At 43.4% G+C, this 19,148-nt stretch overlaps 1 protein-coding gene across 1 annotated transcript in view; it reads right to left on the bottom strand.

Annotated features, from left to right (window-relative positions):
- Window positions 1-19,148, bottom strand: part of sardh (sarcosine dehydrogenase) — a 42,577-nt gene that overhangs the window by 7,208 nt on the left and 16,221 nt on the right. Inside the window, exons 10-19 of the mRNA XM_070988378.1 lie at window positions 18,724-18,810; window positions 13,884-13,974; window positions 13,522-13,663; window positions 9,357-9,440; window positions 8,972-9,085; window positions 8,389-8,527; window positions 6,597-6,710; window positions 5,463-5,610; window positions 2,535-2,628; window positions 184-346 (exon numbers count right to left, since the gene is read on the bottom strand). Coding sequence (XP_070844479.1) covers window positions 184-346; window positions 2,535-2,628; window positions 5,463-5,610; window positions 6,597-6,710; window positions 8,389-8,527; window positions 8,972-9,085; window positions 9,357-9,440; window positions 13,522-13,663; window positions 13,884-13,974; window positions 18,724-18,810 — 1,176 coding nt within the window. The remainder of the gene's footprint in view (window positions 1-183; window positions 347-2,534; window positions 2,629-5,462; window positions 5,611-6,596; window positions 6,711-8,388; window positions 8,528-8,971; window positions 9,086-9,356; window positions 9,441-13,521; window positions 13,664-13,883; window positions 13,975-18,723; window positions 18,811-19,148) is intronic.

Below are 19,148 nucleotides of genomic sequence, written 5' to 3'. Positions count from 1 at the left end.
CGTAATCATGAGGACAGAGAATTTTTTAACAAGTACTGCTGTGAATTTGTGATTTTTGAGGTAAAAACCTGTTTTAAGAAATACCTGTGTATGTGTGGACCAGGCATAAATTCCAGTAAATCTCTACCTGAGCTAGATTTGTATGTTAGAGTTAGCTATCTATGATCTCTGATTGAAAGTTACCTTTCTCTATGCTGAGTGAGTCGATAGCCCTGTAGCCTGAGTTGATGATGCCGTGTTTTGCGCCAGCAGCCATGACAGCATGGTAGACTGGAAGGCAAGAGTCTTTGGGAATGTGCAGCTCCCAGCCGAGCTCTCCGACAAATGACAGACGCATAGCTCGCACCTGGAGGAGAGCGGGGATAGAGAGATGGAGAGAGGCATGTAGAGGACCAAGCTGCCATGGTTATGCTTGTGCACACACACACACACACACACACACACACACACACACACACACACAAGCACAGAAAACAGAAGAAAAGACCTGGAATAGAATAGATGCAGGGATAAGATAAGGCGCACACAAAGGGAAACAGGGAGGCTGTAATCTCCCTTTAGAAATGGATGTTGTCCTGAAAGGTATTAAAAAAACACCTCTGGGGGTTAAGAGGTTGAAATGATGGGAAGCACATTAAGGAGGTGAAAGGACAGAGAAAGAGTGCAGAGAAGCAGGTAGACGGAAGCCTGACAGGTGGAGAATGACGGAGGAGAAAATTGAGGTTGCAAAGGAGACACTATGAATCAAAAGGAAAAGGGAGAGCTTATCAACCTGGATGTTATTCTCATATTTTCATCCATTGTGAATACTGGTCATGAAAACAGGACAAAATGCTACCAAACAGTGCTGAATGAGGCAAAGAGTGCAAGCCTCAGACAGCCTTAAAAAAAAACTCAATCCAACAAATATAATCCCAAAAACATGTGTATCTAACTGCAAAAAAACACAGAAAGTAGTCCTGGAATCCCTGTAGCTGCTGTCCTTGCAGACACAAACTGTCATCCTGTGTTTTCTCCCACATCTCTAGGATGCACACAAGCATGCTACAGTGTAAAGAAACCGGTGTGTGCACATTAATGTGTTAGAAAAGAGGCAGATCTGCCACGCAATGCAACAACAGCTACAGGGATTTCCACAGGACTGCTTTCTGTTTTTAATTTAAATCAAACTTAGAGGGTTTAAGATGATTCCTGTTTAGATTTTTCCCTGTATCTGTCAGGCTACTATCGTCACAATATGAGAACAACAACAAAACAATATGAGAATAACATCCAGGTTGACAAATACGGAATGCTGAGGGTGCAAAAAATATACAGCATTTATATTTGATATCAGAAAGAGGAAAGCTGAAGGGGAAAGGAAAGCAAGCAAGTGAGAAAATATGCAAGGGAGTGAAAAATGAGGAGAGAAAACTCTCTCCAACAGTTTCCCCAGTGGGTGCTGTGACAGCCAGGCCATCTGGCCAGCCAGGGATCACCCTGTGCCCCATATGTACACCATGAAACTCTGGGGAGGACAGAACATGTAGGACTGCACTTACACTCAACACACTCCACCAGACACAAAGGCGACAAACACACAGAAACACATGCATGCCTCATGCACACCGTCACTCCTACATTTACCAGGCAAACATCAAACACACACACACAGCACAGACACGAGAACAAAAATGCATATAAACATGAATTCATATGATCTAACACGCATGCAAGCACACTCGCCTCAACTGGCGAGATCGGAGGACAGAGAGGGGAGAGAGTCTAATGAGCTATGAGGGGAGCAGAGGGCAGAGAGAGGGAGAGAGAGCTCTGTTTTCGCAGCAGTGCAGCCATTAAAATGTCACCCAGACAAGGCCGGCAACCAGCTGGAACGCAGCACAAGCAACACGCACACACGCGCACAAACACTACTGCAGAGCTGTGAGAAGACGCTGACTGCAATCACCGGAGCGTTGCATAATTCATGCAAGAGCAACTAAGACAGAGGGAGAGATGGAGTGTGTGTGTGTGTGTGTGCGGGGACATATGTGTCACCGCATGTGCCGGTACAACATGCTCTTTTTGATCCGAGGCCAGCAACAGTGTAGAGGTCAACCTGAGAGGCTGGAGCTACACTACCCCACGGCCTTATTGTGAGAAACAGAAGCAGTCTAAATATGTGAGTTCCTCAGCGCTTGTAAACAACAGCGCCATAAACTTTGCTCGAGTTGCTCAACCTCAGGGGAAGAAGTAGAAGGAAGAACAAAACATGTGGACAGACTTGATATCTAAGTAAGTCACAAGGACGCCTTGAGACATGCCATCTGTCCCACACACACACACACACACACACACACAACCACACGCTAAGTCTACGATCTCTGTTGACTGAACCTATAAAATAACAAACTGGTTTCACTCATCAGCTTATGATTTGCATGGATTTTTTTTTTAATTAATTCACAGACGGGGTAATTTTCAAGCTAACAAATGAAGCACATCCAATGAGCTGAAGCCCCGAGTGTGAGTGGACTGCATGCGTGTGGTCTCACCTGATGCCCCACCGCATTGACAACTTTGTGGGTGGAGAAGGGGAAAGCCTCGTTGCTCAGGTCCGTGTCCAGCACCTCCTGAAGTACCTCTCGGCTGCACACAGCAGAAACACAGAAACACCATAAATAGAGGAAGTCGGTCAGTGTATTACCTGTGCAGCTGACCTGTAACCTGTATGCTTTTCAACGCTCAAATCATCAGATTATACCACACATTTCAAGAAAACATCCCATAACTTCAGCAGGATCTGTCATATTTGCTCCTTTTCCCACAAACACACACACGCTCAAATCAATATTACATAAAGATGAGTCAACAGAAAAAAAAAGGGACTAAGTTTAGCTTACTTTGCCGCTTGTATGTTTGTGAGTGGGCAGGTAGAGGCCTTTCTGGGGGATATTTTTGCAGCAGTATGGCAGGAAGCCAGAGATGAAGATATTTGGGGAAGGGTTCAGGTTACGTTTGTGTGTACGCTACATGTTTGTGCATCTGTGTGGGTGTGCTTTTTTTCTATAAAGTAATCGATGCTGTCACTGCTGGATGAAGAAAAGTGTGCACACGGATATAGTCTTATGTGAGTAAAACATCCCTTGCATATATGCATGTGTGCAGGCTTGCATGTATGTGCTAGTGTGATGCAGATACTTCCTTCAGTTGTGTTCTCCAGTTTCTGTCCTCCCCTAAGCATTTATTTACCGGACTCAAGAGCGTAAGAGCAAGGCCAATTAGTTATATATAATCAGTTTGTGTGTGTGTGTGTGTGTGTGTGTGTGTGTGTGTGTGTGTGTGTGTTGTGAGGGAGTTTTGCAACCACCAATTTGTTTCTCTGACTTGGCACTTAGCCGTGGCTCTCAGCTGCAGATCAGAGAACGCACACACACACTGCACTGTTACGGGAGATCACATCATTTCATATATTATAAATGAGGCTCATAATTACAAAGCAAATGACAGAGCCCGAGTTGCAAACTTAAGAGCACGCTGCCAAGCTGTGTGAGACAAAAGCTGCTAGTTTACAGACTCCCCCCTCTCCAGAGAATTGGAATGAGACATTTCTGGGGAGAGAAAACGGAGATAAACGCATTTCCATAAACGCTGTAATTTTCCCTCTCCTCAAGCTTTAAAGAGATCAATTTGCGCCGTAAGAAAACAAAACCCAAACATCAGAGGGTCCATTTGCTGCAATTCCTCATATGTGGCAGAAACAATGAGGAGGAGTCGAGGATCATTACAGTGCATGCAGAGGCAATGCAGATGCTAATATTATTGACACACACAGAAACATCCACAGATGCAAACACACTCACAAGCTGAATGCATTGGATGCTTGAGAAAAGTCAATGAGCTGCATAATCAACATCCTATTGTGTGGTTGCATGTATGTATAATCAAACACTCGCATATATTGGGCTATTGCTGCTAGTGACGCACATTTCTGGTTTGACGTAAGAAATAAAAGCAAGAGGGATAGAAAATAGGGAAAGGACTGGGGAGGACTGGAGAGTGAGAAAGAGCTGGATAAGATCTAACAGAGATGGAGAAAGACAAGAAACTTAGGAGAACAGAAGATGAGAAAAGCCTCAAGGAGAAGAAATCGACAGCCCACACAGGGTGGCCTAACCCTGCTGCTGGTGAGAAGGAAGAACAAAGACGGAGGACGGTGAGGTGGGGAGGAGGGGAGGTCAGAGGGGAAGAAAGCACAGATGAGGAGTTCAGAGAATGAGATGTGGACGAGGTGAAGGCGGCCCAGCTTGCTCTTTGAGTGAAGAACACAGGAAAGCTGTAGGAAGCCAGAAGAAAGTGACAAGCATGGACTACATCCCCTGTCCGAACGTGCAACACCTGTGCAGAAAGAGTAAAAAAAGGAATACTGCGGAGTCATTATGGCACACGGAGCAGGTGAGGAGATGTGATTCTAAAGGAAATATATTATTTATTAGAGAAGTTTAATGTGACAATCACTCCAGCGTTAAAATGGCAAACATAGCTGGAAGCAGATCATATCAGCGGCTTGCTAAATAAATGTTCCGATGCGAAATAAACAGCGAACCTGATAGTAACTGGGTAAAATTAAACTGTCCGTTGGTTGAAGTGTCTCTCTGAAGCCGGCGTCTGATGAGATTGCTGATGAGGGAAGAAGCTCCACTCTGTGACACCAGTGTATAACGACGAAGAGCTTAGAGAGTGAGTTTCTCTGATGGACTGTCGCATAGAGTTTAGGTGTCACGTCCTCCAGCTAAACTTTTATTCACATCACAGAGTTACACGCTGACTGCCATAAAGCCACCCCTGACTGTTCATCCATTCAGTGGTTGAATCCATTCAACCGCACATTTATTTTGAGTCACGTCACATTCAGGTCCTTACAGACTTGAATCCAGTTGGTCTTGCCTCCATCAGGGTGCATATGTTTTTAAAGGGACGAGTCCTCCTATGAGTCTGGCTTTTAAACTCATAGACCTGCAACTGAAGAAGTAAACTGTTGTTGAGATAGACAACACAACTGCTGTGAGTTATCTTTTTCATGATCACTCCGACGAAAAATAGATTTGAATTTGCTTCCTGGCATCGTGACACAGAACGATGGTTACACTGCAGAACTGCCCTTGAACCTCTTTGCTTCTATCTCCTGCCTTCAATCCACCTCTGTCCCTGCACTCACTCAGCTCTGATGCCTATGGCCATGTCTTGAGAATAGGCTCTTAAACTGTTCTCCCCTTATCGATCCTACGGCTCGTCTTTTCAGTTTCCCCACCTCGTTTCCACCATATGAGTCACAACCCGTCTGCAGACCAATCATTGTCCTTTTTTTCCCCTCTGCACCGCTCTTTGCCCTGACTCACTCACTCCTTTTGTTCTTTTCTCACCTGGATATATAAATCATGAGAATACTCCCCCCCCGACTCCCTCTTCCTTTTATTCCCCACCTCTTGGGTCCCTGGATGCTGATCATCCCCATGTCCTCAGAGTGGTCTGTCAGCTGGCAGTGGAAGCCTTGGTCATGAAGAACTGTTCTAATGTGGTTCCAGTTGTGTTCTGCTACACCGCCTCCGATGGCCAGGTAGTAAGCATCACCTGGAGCAAAGGGGAGCATGACAGAGGGAACATCAGACAAATACAACGAACAGAAACTTTTATCGAGAACAACAGCGCATAAATGGATAGCGACATTAAAATACAAGAAAAGGCCGAACGATAGAAGGACAGAGGTTATATGTACTTTAAAATGTTTTAAGCTAATGTGTGACGTTTTGGCAAAATTGAGTTGGCGTGTCGAGATTGCATAACTAATCAAGCGCCAGCCATTTTTACACATCATGGCACTTAATTGCTGCTTCCCACCTAAGATGGTATGTTTTAAATAAATCAACTCGTCTCTTCTGTGGGTGTGCCCCGGGGGTGAGATGCAATAAGGTCCCCCGCCCCATCTTGACTAAAATTGGAGACGCTGCGGTTACGTGCATCCCTGACAACACCACTCCTTTTATTCTTATTTTTTTGGGGGGTTATCTCTTTGATTTTGATTTAGATTTCTGCAAAACTTGAGCTGTTTTAGAGCAAACATCCTGTGGCTCCCCTTCGCTTTTGGGTTCTTCGGGCATATTGAAAATGATAGAGAAACTGGTGGGTGAAGACATACATAGAGAAAAGGGTGAAATGACTCAATAACAAACGTAACAATAGATGGATACAAAAGAGCTGCAAGATGAAGTGACATGAGTTGAAAGATAGACAAGGATACATTGAATTGTCACTGATAAAGGACGACAACAGAATGAACAGAAGATTAACAGAAGAATATAATAGTGAATACAACACATATACCGTACTGGTAGACAGACTTGGAGACAGAGCAATAAATAGAACAGAGCAAAAAAAAAAACAAAAAACAATAAATCCAAAATAAGATACAACAGAATGACAGATATATCCGGCAACTGATAAAACACAACAGTGATGGAATGACAAACAGAAGAATAACAGAGAGAGCCAGATATAAGAGTACAGCGGATAATTATGAAAAACAACACTCACGCACACACATACACTCACACACCCACCATTGGACTGCGGTGCCAGGGGCAGGTTGGCAGCACCAGGCTCCAGTCTGCTCACTGTCAGGTCGGCCTCCACCCCTCCTCTCTTATTCAGCATGCAGGTGTACACAGTGGAGCCTGAAACGCACACAAACACGCACATTAACAATTAATTCTCGTGGCAGGCTTTGTAGGCCAGTTTAAAGTGTGCAGCGTCTTGGAACGGAGCCGATGGAAATCTGAGAATAAAAAATGAACCTGAATCTGGGGTCAGTCTTCTGTTTTGTCTTTGTGAGGAATCCAGTTTGGAAGCGTTTGTGTGCGAAAAAGAATGAATTTTTAATAAACTCAGGTGTACTTCTTTCACAACTTGTGAAAGAACTCGTGTTTAAGGGGCAATCATTATCAGTCTCTGCGGGGAATGCACTCACCCTGACGACACGCGACCCTCATCATTTTAGAAAAGGGTTACCAAGGAAACGCCTGAAATATGATCCTCGCTGAAACTGATTGCTGAGAAGATCACTGAAAGACGTTCATAGTGAGAACATCATCAAAATAATTCCCCAGCGAATGGAGTCTGGATCTAACGACAAAAGACACAGGACAACATTTCAGTCACGCGCTGGTCAAAGAGGCTGACGGCTGCGGCGACATGCTAATATGTGACTGTCCCTCAGTCATCTGTCATTTGAATGAACTGCTGATGATACCGTTTCTGTCACTGCCAATAAACAAAACGGGGGTGCGAATGTGTTAGCATAAGTCAGCCTGCTGAGACATTAAACATTCTCAGAGCAAGTGTGACCACTGTTGTCTATTGAGGAGTGGGAGCAAGAAAGGGAGAGCGATGGACAAAGACGTTGAGGAGAAGCAAGGTCGGATGATGCATCATCTACACGGCCGGGAAAAAAGCGAGTGGGGTGAGATCTAGATGTCAAAACACACGGCCATTTAGTTGAGAGGTTCAATTAGTAGGTTTCTAATCTGTCCCACAGCAGACAGACCACAAAAGAAGAGTTCAAATTGGGACATTCTGACTTTCCTTGTATTCCCTCGCAGTCCCTAGTATGAGTCAGGGATAGACATCAATCATATCATTACAGCTTATACATATATATTTATATGTTGTATCACACATCGTTGCTTATTAGCATGCATATTAGTTGTATATATCTCCCAAGTGTGTATTTGTCCAAACATTAATGCGGTGAGTGTGTTCCTTTCAGCCCATTCATTCAGTGTCCGTGGGTCAGATCTGAGATGTGGTACCGCTGGGAGTTGCCAAAAACCAGAAATTTTCAAATCACACCCAAAACTAGAAAGTCAGATGACAGATTTCAGTTTCTGAAAGGATACCGCTGTCAACACGGAGGCGAAATATCCTGTTCAGTGACGAAACCTGACAGTGGGTGAAGTAGGAATGTGAGGAAAGTGGAGAAAAGAATATCAGAGCATTTGGAGCTCTGGCCATTTTCACATCTGCACACACCTGTCACATCTGCAGACGGCAGGTGTAGCTGTCGGTTTGCTCTTTTTATACAAAGAAAAAAATAATCTGGCACTGCACTCTTGTCTTCACTTTCAACAGAGCCTCAGAGAGCCTACAGTACATACTGGCATACTGGCATTTAGTGTTGGTGATATTTTGAGATTTTGTGGAAGAGTGGACTGTTTTGCTCGTGTGCTGGCGTCTTGTTTAGTCCCTCTATGCCTCTATCTGCCCTCTTCATTCTGTCAATCTTTTCTCCCATCTGTCTGAGCATGTGTGTGTGTGGTTGTGTGTATGTGTGTGTTCTTGCTGTGGCAGACCGACCCGGCTTCTTGTTGACATCAGCAGTGAACAGCCAATCGGCCGCCTTCTTGGCATCTGGTCCAGTGAGATAGAACTTTCCAAAGTAGGACATGTCAAACACGGCCACACCGTGTCTACATGAGAGGCACTCGCTCTTAATCTGCATTTTAGAAAAAACACATCTAATTAATGCAGACCCTGACATTAAATCAAATGTCTTCCTCTCTGCCAAACATGATAAGATGACTGCACATATTTGGAGCCAGATCCTTGACGGATCTAATCACAACTATGAAATTAAAGAGGGAGCTAATGGAGAGGTTTTGACGTTGAGGTCGGCGATTCTCTCCTTGCGGTATGTCCTCTGAGCTGCTGACTTAGTTTGGTGTGCACTTTGTGCACCATAAACCTCACTGACTGTACTCTCATCACTGTCAGTTGTGCATGATGGTTATTTCCCATGAGGACACATGTTCCCTTTCCTCATGGGGGGGCCCTTCAGAGAGTGTTCACACCATAGTTGTTTCACAAACCTGGAAGTTGCACGCAATTCTAAGAACATTGTACAAATCAATAACACACATTTTCACACTTGGTATCTTACCACGTTGTGATGTGGAGGGAAGTCAAAGGTGTACTCTTTGCCCAGCAATTCGTTGTATTTGTGGTTCACATTCTTCTGAATGTTATAAGCTCCATAGTAATCGTAGTCTTTAACCTTTGCAACAATAAAGACGAACAAATAGAAGCTAATTATTCATTAGTATTTCCAAGTACAGAAGAAGGACAAAGCATTGGTCCAGATACTGCCAGTGTTGTCCATTATTGGCAGTCAATCTGTTCCAACAGTCCCCCATCCAGCAAGCCTCGTGAAAAAAATTGGCATCTTAATTGTTTCTATCGTTACAAGTGCCTTTTGTCAATATGTGGATGTAAATAAATCACTGTGCATATGCTTGTGTACAGTATATAAGTGTGCAGTGTCTCACAGGAACGGGCCCGTCTTTGTTGAACCAGCCAGGTCTTTCCCAGCCATGTCTCTCCTGGAACACACAGCCCTGCTCCATTAACACCTAACAATCAAACAAACAAACAATCACAAACACAAACAAAAGACATAAAATCAGTACGGAGAGAACATGCAGCTGAGGAGGTTTACTGTGGAATCACTGCACTGAAATGTGTGGACACTGGCATTAAAAGCATATCTTCAGATCATTGCAGAGCCATACTGTACATTTCTTCTCAAATTCAGCAGCTTCACTCGTCACATCCGCAGAACTGAACACTAGAGCAACCACAGCTGCTGAGTCTGACTCAAGGGCATTTTGACTGCTGCTTATGAGTATTTAAGCAGCATTCATATTGTTGTGGCCACTTGGTGGCAGCAGAATGAGCTCTAACTACAACACTGGCATATCATCGCCTTACTACCTGTTATGGGGAACTTGCTAGCAAACATTATATGGTACAAATGAATCCAATATTGGTAGAACTGATGAGAAGTGATGGTTAAAACCCTGTTTTGGCCCTAAGTGTTGCAAGTGTAGTCCACTTGTTAATTCTTGATTTCGTGACCGGAGAAGATATTTCAGCGCTCACCAACCTCCTTGTTAAAATTGACAGTCGCCCACAGTAGGTAGGTATGTTCTGCTATGCTCTCCTCCTAGCAGGCAGTTAGCTGTCTCTTGCCAAAACTTCCCACACCGAGCTATATTTACCATCCGCGCTACCGGGGTGGAGAAAACGTGTGAGCAGCAGTGTCAGAGATGGCCTGTTTGCGCTCTGAAATCTCGTGTTGCCTCCTAAAAGTCTCATTATTGGCACAGGGGCAGCTTCTCTGGTTGATCACACTCCTCAAGCACTTCTTAGCCATAACACATGCAGTCGTGATTGCGAGCAAGAGCCGGTATCGTGAGCAGAAGCTCATTTAAAAGAGAAAAATTAGACTTTTTCAGTGTTTTTCCTTCTTCACTCTGCCACCCCTACATTTATCTCAGGCTCTGCAACAGTAGGAAAGCTAGTTGCTAGGTGATGGCCCTCGACGAGTGATTAGCAGGGGTCTAATGGGCTTGCAGCTGAGGGTTGGACCAACCCAGTCTCGCAGGGACTGTGCTCTCCTTCAGCTGCAAGTCTGTCTACCTGAGAGCAGCTATTGGTGTCTTTTCAGTGCAGGGATGAAATCTGGTGTTGGAGTTATATTGAACATAACATGATATCACCTGAGCCTGCACGTGTTATCATGAGAAGTGAGGGCTTTGCTTCTGGCTGGAGAAAGGGCTAATGGCCAGGAATTAAGTCTTAATAGTACAGTGTTGCACTACAGGACACCAGAGCTGCCACAGCTGCCTGACAATAACACAGCATGCTGACATAATGTAGTGTATGGCACACATTAGACAGAAGTGCAACTGGTAATGACTCACTGAAAGGCGATGTGAAAATTTTAGCTGAATTCTACAAATATTTGTGGGGAGAAAGTTTTGCATCACACCAGAACAAAAAAGTGCATCAAACCCCGGTCATGGCGGGTCATGTGTCATTTTACGTGCATTAACTACCAGTGTGTAACACACACCCCATCAAACAGCACCAGGTTGTGCTGATCTGGGGAGCTTTTCTGCAGAGTTGATGCAGACAGTGACACATGCCGCTGGGGTGTGTGGTCCTCAGAAAGAAAAAGAAAGTTGTGGGCGTTTTGACGTGCATCATACATCCCTGATGTGATGCTCTTAGGACAGACTGAGCTTCTTTATACAATCTAGGAGAATAAATAGAGCTTAAGAAGTTTATTTTTGTTTTGTTTTGTTTTACTGTGGAACACCAAAAAAATAGCTGGATTTTTTTTTATATAGGAGCAGATTAGTTATTTTACTATTGATTTTCCATCCCATCCAAAACGCATCTGAAAGTTGCTGTAAATTCTGCTACAGCAAGAAGCTTATCACCACAGATCACAGTAACCAAGCTTGTCCTGCAGTGTGCATAGCTCAGAAAGGATCCCAATAACAGAAAGTGAGGAGAAAAATTAGAAGAAAATGCAAATGAGCTGCTGATTATGCATTTTGAGTCCCTGTAAGTATTAAAAAAGACGAGTAAAAAGTGAAATGACATTGTTCGCATTGTTTCTAATTTCTGATTTTCACATAATAGTTATATCGTTGAGTTTTTTAATTTGACTTTCCACTTTTATTCTCATGAAAAGACTAAATTATATAGAAATGAATCCAAAATAGAAAAAAAGTGCATTTTTCTTCATTATGTAAAAATCCATTATGAGGACACAAAGGACACTAAATGAAAAAACATTAACTTTTCCATCCCTTCATGCCATTGCACATTCTAAGTAAAGCATCCTTCTAAAAAGTCCTTTGGATAAAAAATAGTTAATTATGCATGAAAGGTGTCAGGGAAGCCAAACAAAACAAGCTCTAAGAAAGCAGCAGACATCATCTACAAAATACATTGACAACATTGCTGATGCAATTTGTGTGACAGTAATCTGTTCTGAAAGAAAGCCTGCACGCGTGAGCGGGGGCAGAAATTGCAACAGTTAAAAGGTAAATGTCTGGAACAGGGAAGCAAGGCTAAGTGGGTCATTAATGCATAAAATATGGTGTCGAGGCCCATGAGGAGTTTGTGCCTGGCTAAGGAGAGAGAGGAAGCTGAAAGACGTCGGAGACCGAAGCTAAGTGTATCACTTATAGTCATGTTGGCGCAGAGTGCATTAATAAATGTAGCTGCTAGGGATTAGTTACACTGCTAACTGCTATCTGCCGGGGCTTGAATCAGCTATTTGCCTCTAAATCTGAGCGGAGAAGACAGGAGGTGAGAGAGAGAGGGGGAGACAGACAGGGGTGACACAGAGAAACACATACTGAGAGAGAGAGGTCAGAGTTTGACAAATAATATCTTTGCAAACATTTGTACCAGCCAATGAAAGCACACATACACACGGTTGGTTCAGCATTCCCATTTGCATCTTAAATCTGATTTTCAGCATCCGCAAGTGAGGTGCACTGTATCTAATTTTTAGCGCTGCACAACCTGGGGTTTGAGCAGCATTGTTTGCTCTGACGACATTACTGTCTCAATTATCCAATCGGGCGCTGAGGTTGCAGAGGTTAATAGAGGGAAAGAAACAGTGGTACCGCTTTTTCTCTCGCATGGAACAGTTTGTAACAAGAACAAAGACAGTGACAAGCACAGGGAGAGAGAAAGGGAGAAGCTAATATGAATAGCAGGATGAATAGAAGAGGAAATTGTGTTGGGGAGGATATCAAAAAGAGAGAATACCACATGAGGGACAGATGTGTGAAGGCCGTGGGTAGATACATTGAAAAAAAATGAAAAAGGAGTTGAATGAATGGCAGAAGGAGAGAAATCTGAGAGGTAAAGGAGAGAAGGAGTGAGTCACACAACCTCTAAAAATGTAGGACTTTATCAAACATGACTGGTCAGATAAAGGCAGTAGAGATGCTCCCATGACTTAGACTGGAGAACTGTTCTCACCTCTGTAAGGAAACCCTGTCAATATGACTGTCTGTCTACAACCTGAGAGATACACAACACTGCCTACATGTTTAACAAGAAAATAAAAGCCCCGCTTACCTGACTGACAGTGTTTAAATAAAGCCAAGGTCATACTGAACTTAATGTGTATCAGATGTACATACTTGATCAATAAAGACACAAACACTGTATTCTGTGTTTATGTTCATATTCAGGGTGGAAAAAATAACAGGAACTCCATAAAGGCTATCCCCTCGTTATTTTGTTCATCCCAGTGCATATTTGTGTTTTTACTAACTTTATAGTGAGTGAGACAATATTTTCCTATAATATAAAAATGTGTCTATGTGTATAAAATGTTATAAAATGAATGAATAATCTGTTCATAGCTCTTTTCATTCTTGTTTTCTATCATTTATAAAGTGTTACATTACAGGAGCAAAGAAACAGGAGCAAAAAAAAAAAAAAAAAAAAAAAAAAAGATTTCTTAAACCGGCTGTGCCTTGATTTAAATGACTCATCGCAGCTGAAACGAGTCTGAAAGACTTGCACCAGAAAGCTGCACATTAGGGTTACTTCCTTGAACTCCTCAAGAGAGACCGTGTTTAACCATCTGTGCTGGAGATCAAATCGCTCGTCTACCTGATGGAAGGGGTCCTTCCTCATGTTACGGCTGGCCAGCGGTTCATCAAAGGGGAACACCACAGAGTAGTTTTTAGCGTACGACTCGTGGCTCCTCTCTCTGATCCAGCGCTGGTTGTCTGTCAGCGAGTTATGGAAACGTCTGAGACAGGAGGGAGAGGGATTCAAAGAGATTTAAGCCTCATTTAAAGTCACAATCACTCAAACTTCATTAAAACTTCATTATTCTGGCTCCTGCTGCCCTTTCACAAAATGCCAGTCAGAAGCTCAAATCCGTGTTCTGCTCTGTGGAGGGGCACCACAGCCATGACACTTCCTCTGATAAGTGCCGCTGCTCAAGTACTTTGCGTGCATTGATGTACCTGATGTCGTAACCATACATATCCTTCTCAGGGCGGCCATGTATGATCCAGTGAGCCAGCTCTCGACCACAGCCGCCTCCCAGCATCATGCCTGATAAAAGAAATGTTATGAACAGAATCTCATAACCACATTCAGCTCCTTGCAGAAAACACTACGTCATTCAGAAAGTCAGACAAAACAAAGACGTCAGCTTGGAATTGAGATGGGAATGTTTCCCTTCTGTCTTTACATTAAAAGAAACGATTCACTGATAAATCAAAAATACCTGAAAACTACTGTTAGTTGCAGAATAAATACACAGCTTTGATCCAATTCTGAGAGATTACTGGGTCTGCAGTTGCACAAGCACCAGTTGGGAAATAAAAGTGGAAAGTCTGAACAACAATAGGACCTCTCTCCCCTGTGCTCTCACCGGTAGCCTGTCTGGAGGACTGTGAGTACGTCTCATTAACTTGGACAAGAGAGAGAGCAGTTTTTGTCCTCTGCTACAGCCTCTATATGTCATACGACCTACAGAGGATTGTTTTGACCTTTGTTCCATCATTTGACCCTTGCTCACAGCTTCCCCAGAGCAATCTGACCTCATCAGCTGCACCCCGCGGCTGCAGCATTGTGTTTATTTCAACTCCACCAACAAACACTGGCAATGCAATATTTCATCCACCCAGTCCCAAAACTGCTGGGTTAATGAGCTGCTCCCCTTTAGCAACCCCCTTTCTTGTGTTGTGTCGCTGGTAATTTGCATACATCATGAGTGTGTGTGTGTTGTGCGCATGCATAGATGCTCTTGCATGTGTTCCGAGCACAAACATCACTACGCAGCAGCGTGACCAGCGTGTCCTTGCATCCCTCCATCTCCGCTTCTCACGGCGCACCCCGCCCCTCCATCTCTCTTCACTTCACTCATCGGGCACCGTCACTCCGGGCCAAGCCTGGGTGGACGTTTGAGTGGCGGGACGGACGGATGAATTGGGGCAGGGGTAGAGAGATAGAGGAAGGAGGGGGGGCTAGGAGGATGATGGTTTTCTTCCAAGACAATGTAGAGACAACCAGCAAGGCGAGGTGGCACTGATAAATGTCACCTCAGATAACCACGCTGATGTGTGAGCGTGTATCTGCGTGTGAACCCTCATGCTTGTGCTTCCACTCATCTTATCATCACCCCCTCTCTGCCTTTTCACTTCCCCTTTCCTTCCCCCGTTATCGCTATCTCGCTCTGCTATTGTTTGTTTAAGCTTTGCAAACATTCGTTCCTTTCTGTGCTGTTATCTACCACTCCCTCTCCTCTCTTCTGCATTGCTCTCAGATTACTTTAAGATATTTGCTCTCTCCCACTTTTGTGACATTTACAGTGATGCTGCTACTGTAGCAATGCAAAGAAAATGTTTCCAAAGGGGGAGAAAACATAGATATTTGGGTTTATCCTTCTCTACCATAGACGTGTTGATTTGCAGGTGAAGATACATTTAAAAGTCTGGGTCAAAACAGTGCTAAACATGGTTGTGTCGGGGTGCCCCTATAGCTCAGTTGGTAGGGTGTGCACACCATGCATTGAGGCTGTCAGTCCTCTGCAGTGGCTGCAGGTAAGACTCCCTCCTGTGGCTCATTTGCTGCGTGCCGTCCCCTCTCTCTGCCCCCTTTCCTATTGCATCTTCAGCTGTCTCTATCATAAAGGCTAAAAAGCCCCCCAAAAAAGAGTCAGCTAACCTGACTCTGTTCAAAGTTCAAAACTTTGGCTACCAGAATCTTTAAAGTTGGTTAATCTACAAACTGCATCTAATTTTTTTTAACTGAGTTAATTCTTAACACACACTAGTTTATCTGTTTGCACAGCACTTATGTGCAGCATCTCAAGCCGTGGAAGGTTGCCAGATATGGTTGGTGAAGGGGGAAACAGCCAGTCTATCTCCAATCAACACTAACAAAGTCCACCTCCCAGAATCTCTACAGCTCACTCCTTGTTTACAGTCTTTATTCTCAGCTAAGAGTTAACGGCCTCGAGCTGTAGCTCTCCAGACATGAGAGCGCTACAGCCCTTCTCATCTTATCTTAGCAAGACAGAAAATAAGCATATTTCCCAAAATGTCAAACTGCTCTATTAATGCACACACGCGATTTCTAATTGATCCTGCTCATTTTAAGTCTTGGACAGAAAGAGCTGTTTCTCAAAATGCCAAACTATTCATTAACTGTGTCAACAGCATTTAATAGATATGTTTAATTCTAAAAGTCCCTATGGAAATACAGTCAGTGAAATACTGTTGCAGTTCACATTTGACATCTTTAAAGTGCAAATGAACAACACTTCAGTAAGAGGTGATTTTGCTTCAGGCCTCTTGCCTTTTCTTTTCTTTTCTTTTCTTTTCTTTTCTTTTCTTTTCTTTTCTTTTCTTTTCTTTTCTTTTCTTTTCTTTCCAAACTAGCTCCTCTTCAGGGCTTCCATCACCATCAACCCTCCTATTTATCTCTCTATCCTCAACCAAAACGCAACTGCAGATTCTCATTGCTGTTTGCGTCACTGTCTATCCTCACAAAAAGCATTATGCCACCGAACCCAGTGGTTATCTCAGCGCCTTAAACACGGGCAATTTTCTGTGCCTTATGTGATAAAAAGCCTCAGCTGGCCATCATACCTGGGAAGGTGCTCATTACTGTGATTATGAGCAAGACGGTGATGCAGCTGGGTAAGAGGTGCATCGGTTTGAAGCAATCAACGAAGCATAAACACAATAAATAAATGCACTCAGAGTTAAGAGTTCAGCACGATGGCTTTGACACTAGAATTAGAAAGTATAAGTAACTTAAGATTGCCGGGCGACAAACTAAATAGTAAGAGTAAGCAGAGTTACTGATTACTTAGAAAGAAAAACGAAACTAAAACTAAACTTATTGACGGATGTCTTAATGTGATTCTGTTGACTTTGACCCTGTGGTGTCTGAACTACCCCCCTTGTCTTGCTCCGCCTTGGGCCGAAAAAAAGCTGAGAGCTCAGTGTGTGTGTTTGTTTCGTGATAGAGTGCAATGGACAGAAGACTTTTCCCTTGCCAGAGGGATGAAGAGGCAGCAGGAAGAAAGAGTGACAGACGTAAAGAGAGAGAGGGGAAAGGAGGACATAGATATTACCAAGCTCCTGCTTTGATAAAAGTTAGGATATTTAGTGCATGTGTGTGTGTCAGCCTAGTGGAGGGCATTTGGACCATCCTTGCTGTGCATGACTGGTGGAAAGTCCCAAATTATTAAACCAGGTGTGATACATCTGTGATGCTGGGCCAATTTCAATGAGTTCAGACTCAGCATGACACTTCGAAACACTGACTAGAGGACGAGTGGACTGCAATGTTTTATCCACCTCCATCCAGGTAGGAGTGTTTTTGAAGGAACTTTTTTTGCATGAAGTACAACCCCGATTCCAAAAAAGTGGGACGCTGTGTAAAACAAATACAACAGAATGTGATAATTTGCTAATCCTGATGGACATACACTCAATTAAATGCTCCAAAACACCTGTTTGGAACATTCCACAGGTAAACAGGTTCATTGGTAATAGGTAATAGTATCATGATTGGGTATAAAAGGGACTGAAAATAGTGAAAAACTTCCAAAAGCCCAAGGTGATGTATCCACATCACGTGCTTTGTCTGAGCAACAGAGGCAAACTGAATATCCCTGATATTCATCTACAATGATCTCTGTCAGAGAAAGCAAGAAAAACCTTTATATCTGAGACACTGGAACAAGCATTTGTTTGGATTTTATGCTTTAATAATCCTTTTTCAGATTCATTTTCTGTTAATAGACTAATTGCTGAAGCAGAACATATTTTCAGCATATTCTAACACCATAAGCAATACAGGTCTGGTGGATAGGCTGGTATGAGGGAATATGTATGATAGACAAGGAATCCACAGCTGAGGGACAGGAGTGTAAGAGCCCTTGTTACTCTGCCAAGATACGAACTGACCTACGATCAGACTGATGGACAGAATGAGTGTCTCATGCATAAGTGGTTGGGGAATGAGAGCGCAAGAACAACAATCAGCAAAAAAACTCGCATTCAACTAGCATCCAACTTAGAAAAACGACACTTACGAAGCAAAAAAAAGGAAAGCGCGTAATGTGCGAGTGTTAACAACACTGTGTGCGAACTCATTACAGCTCCGCCTGCACCTCCTCAGCTCTTGTCATAACAACTTTAAGAGCTCTGCCCCGTTGTCTTTTGCCCTTATGCAGAAGAAAAGCTTTCTCGCAACTCTCCGTCAACGCCGCATGCCGATTACTTTACCCTTTACGCCTCCTCTCTGTTTTTCAGATTGCTGAGATACTCGCATTCCTCGGTCTAATGTCAGAGGTAAGCGAGCAGAGTGAGTAACTAATGGACTGACTTGGGTTGTTGTTTGTATGTGCGCGTGTGTGCATGCATGCGCGTGTCTTCTCTATGGACTTGAAATGAAAAGCACTCCATTATTCATTTGTGCCTTGAGAGTGTCCACAGAGATTGGCGATGGCAAGGTCAGAATCTAGGAAAAACACTCTTTGGCCATTTCTCCTTGCTTGTTTTGTTCCTGTTTATCGTGTCATATGCTTTCTTTGAAGATTCCTTTGACCTTTCTAGCTCTATCATTTCATGGTTCCCTCTAGGGAAAGCTCTACATCCATGAAATATCTGAGAGCATACAACCGTGAGAGATATGTTTCATGGGTTATAGGCAAAGATTATGATGCTGACAATCTGACTGCTGATGTCTTTTTACTCTCTCATCCTTGTGTGCTCCTAACTGTGTTTCTTTTAAAGTCGTTTCCGATTCTTTCTCGGATTTTTCCATCCTTGCAGCACTTACCAGCACTGTTGAAGCCACAGCCCAGGAAGAAACCTCTGACCTCTGGGGCTTCTCCCATCAGCGGCTTATGATCTGCTGTGAATGATTCTGAAAGCAGAAGGAGAGAAACTTTTTAGAGAAAAGTGGCAGCAAATGCAAGACACAGAGACTTATCAGAGTCATATTTTCCTTTGTGGCGTTTATTACGATTTGTCCATGTCTTTCAAGTCTTATTTTACTGTGCTATAAGTGATTAGTTAGCTATTTGTTGATAGCTACATTCTGCTAACATTTTGGCTTGTTCTCTTGTCGGATCTCTCGTAAAAGAAACAATCCACGTCAGATTTCCTGGTTAAATAAATACAGTTAACCTTTCCCTTTGTGTCATGTGATCAGTCAGGCAATATTCTAATGGATCTAATTTACACCGTCCGCATTGCTAATGA

Source organism: Chaetodon trifascialis, chromosome 20 (assembly GCF_039877785.1).
Source record: "Chaetodon trifascialis isolate fChaTrf1 chromosome 20, fChaTrf1.hap1, whole genome shotgun sequence".
Taxonomy (NCBI): Eukaryota; Metazoa; Chordata; class Actinopteri; order Chaetodontiformes; family Chaetodontidae; genus Chaetodon; species Chaetodon trifascialis.
The sequence above is the reverse complement of the archived record's forward strand: the minus strand, read 5'-3'. Positions and strand labels throughout refer to the sequence as shown.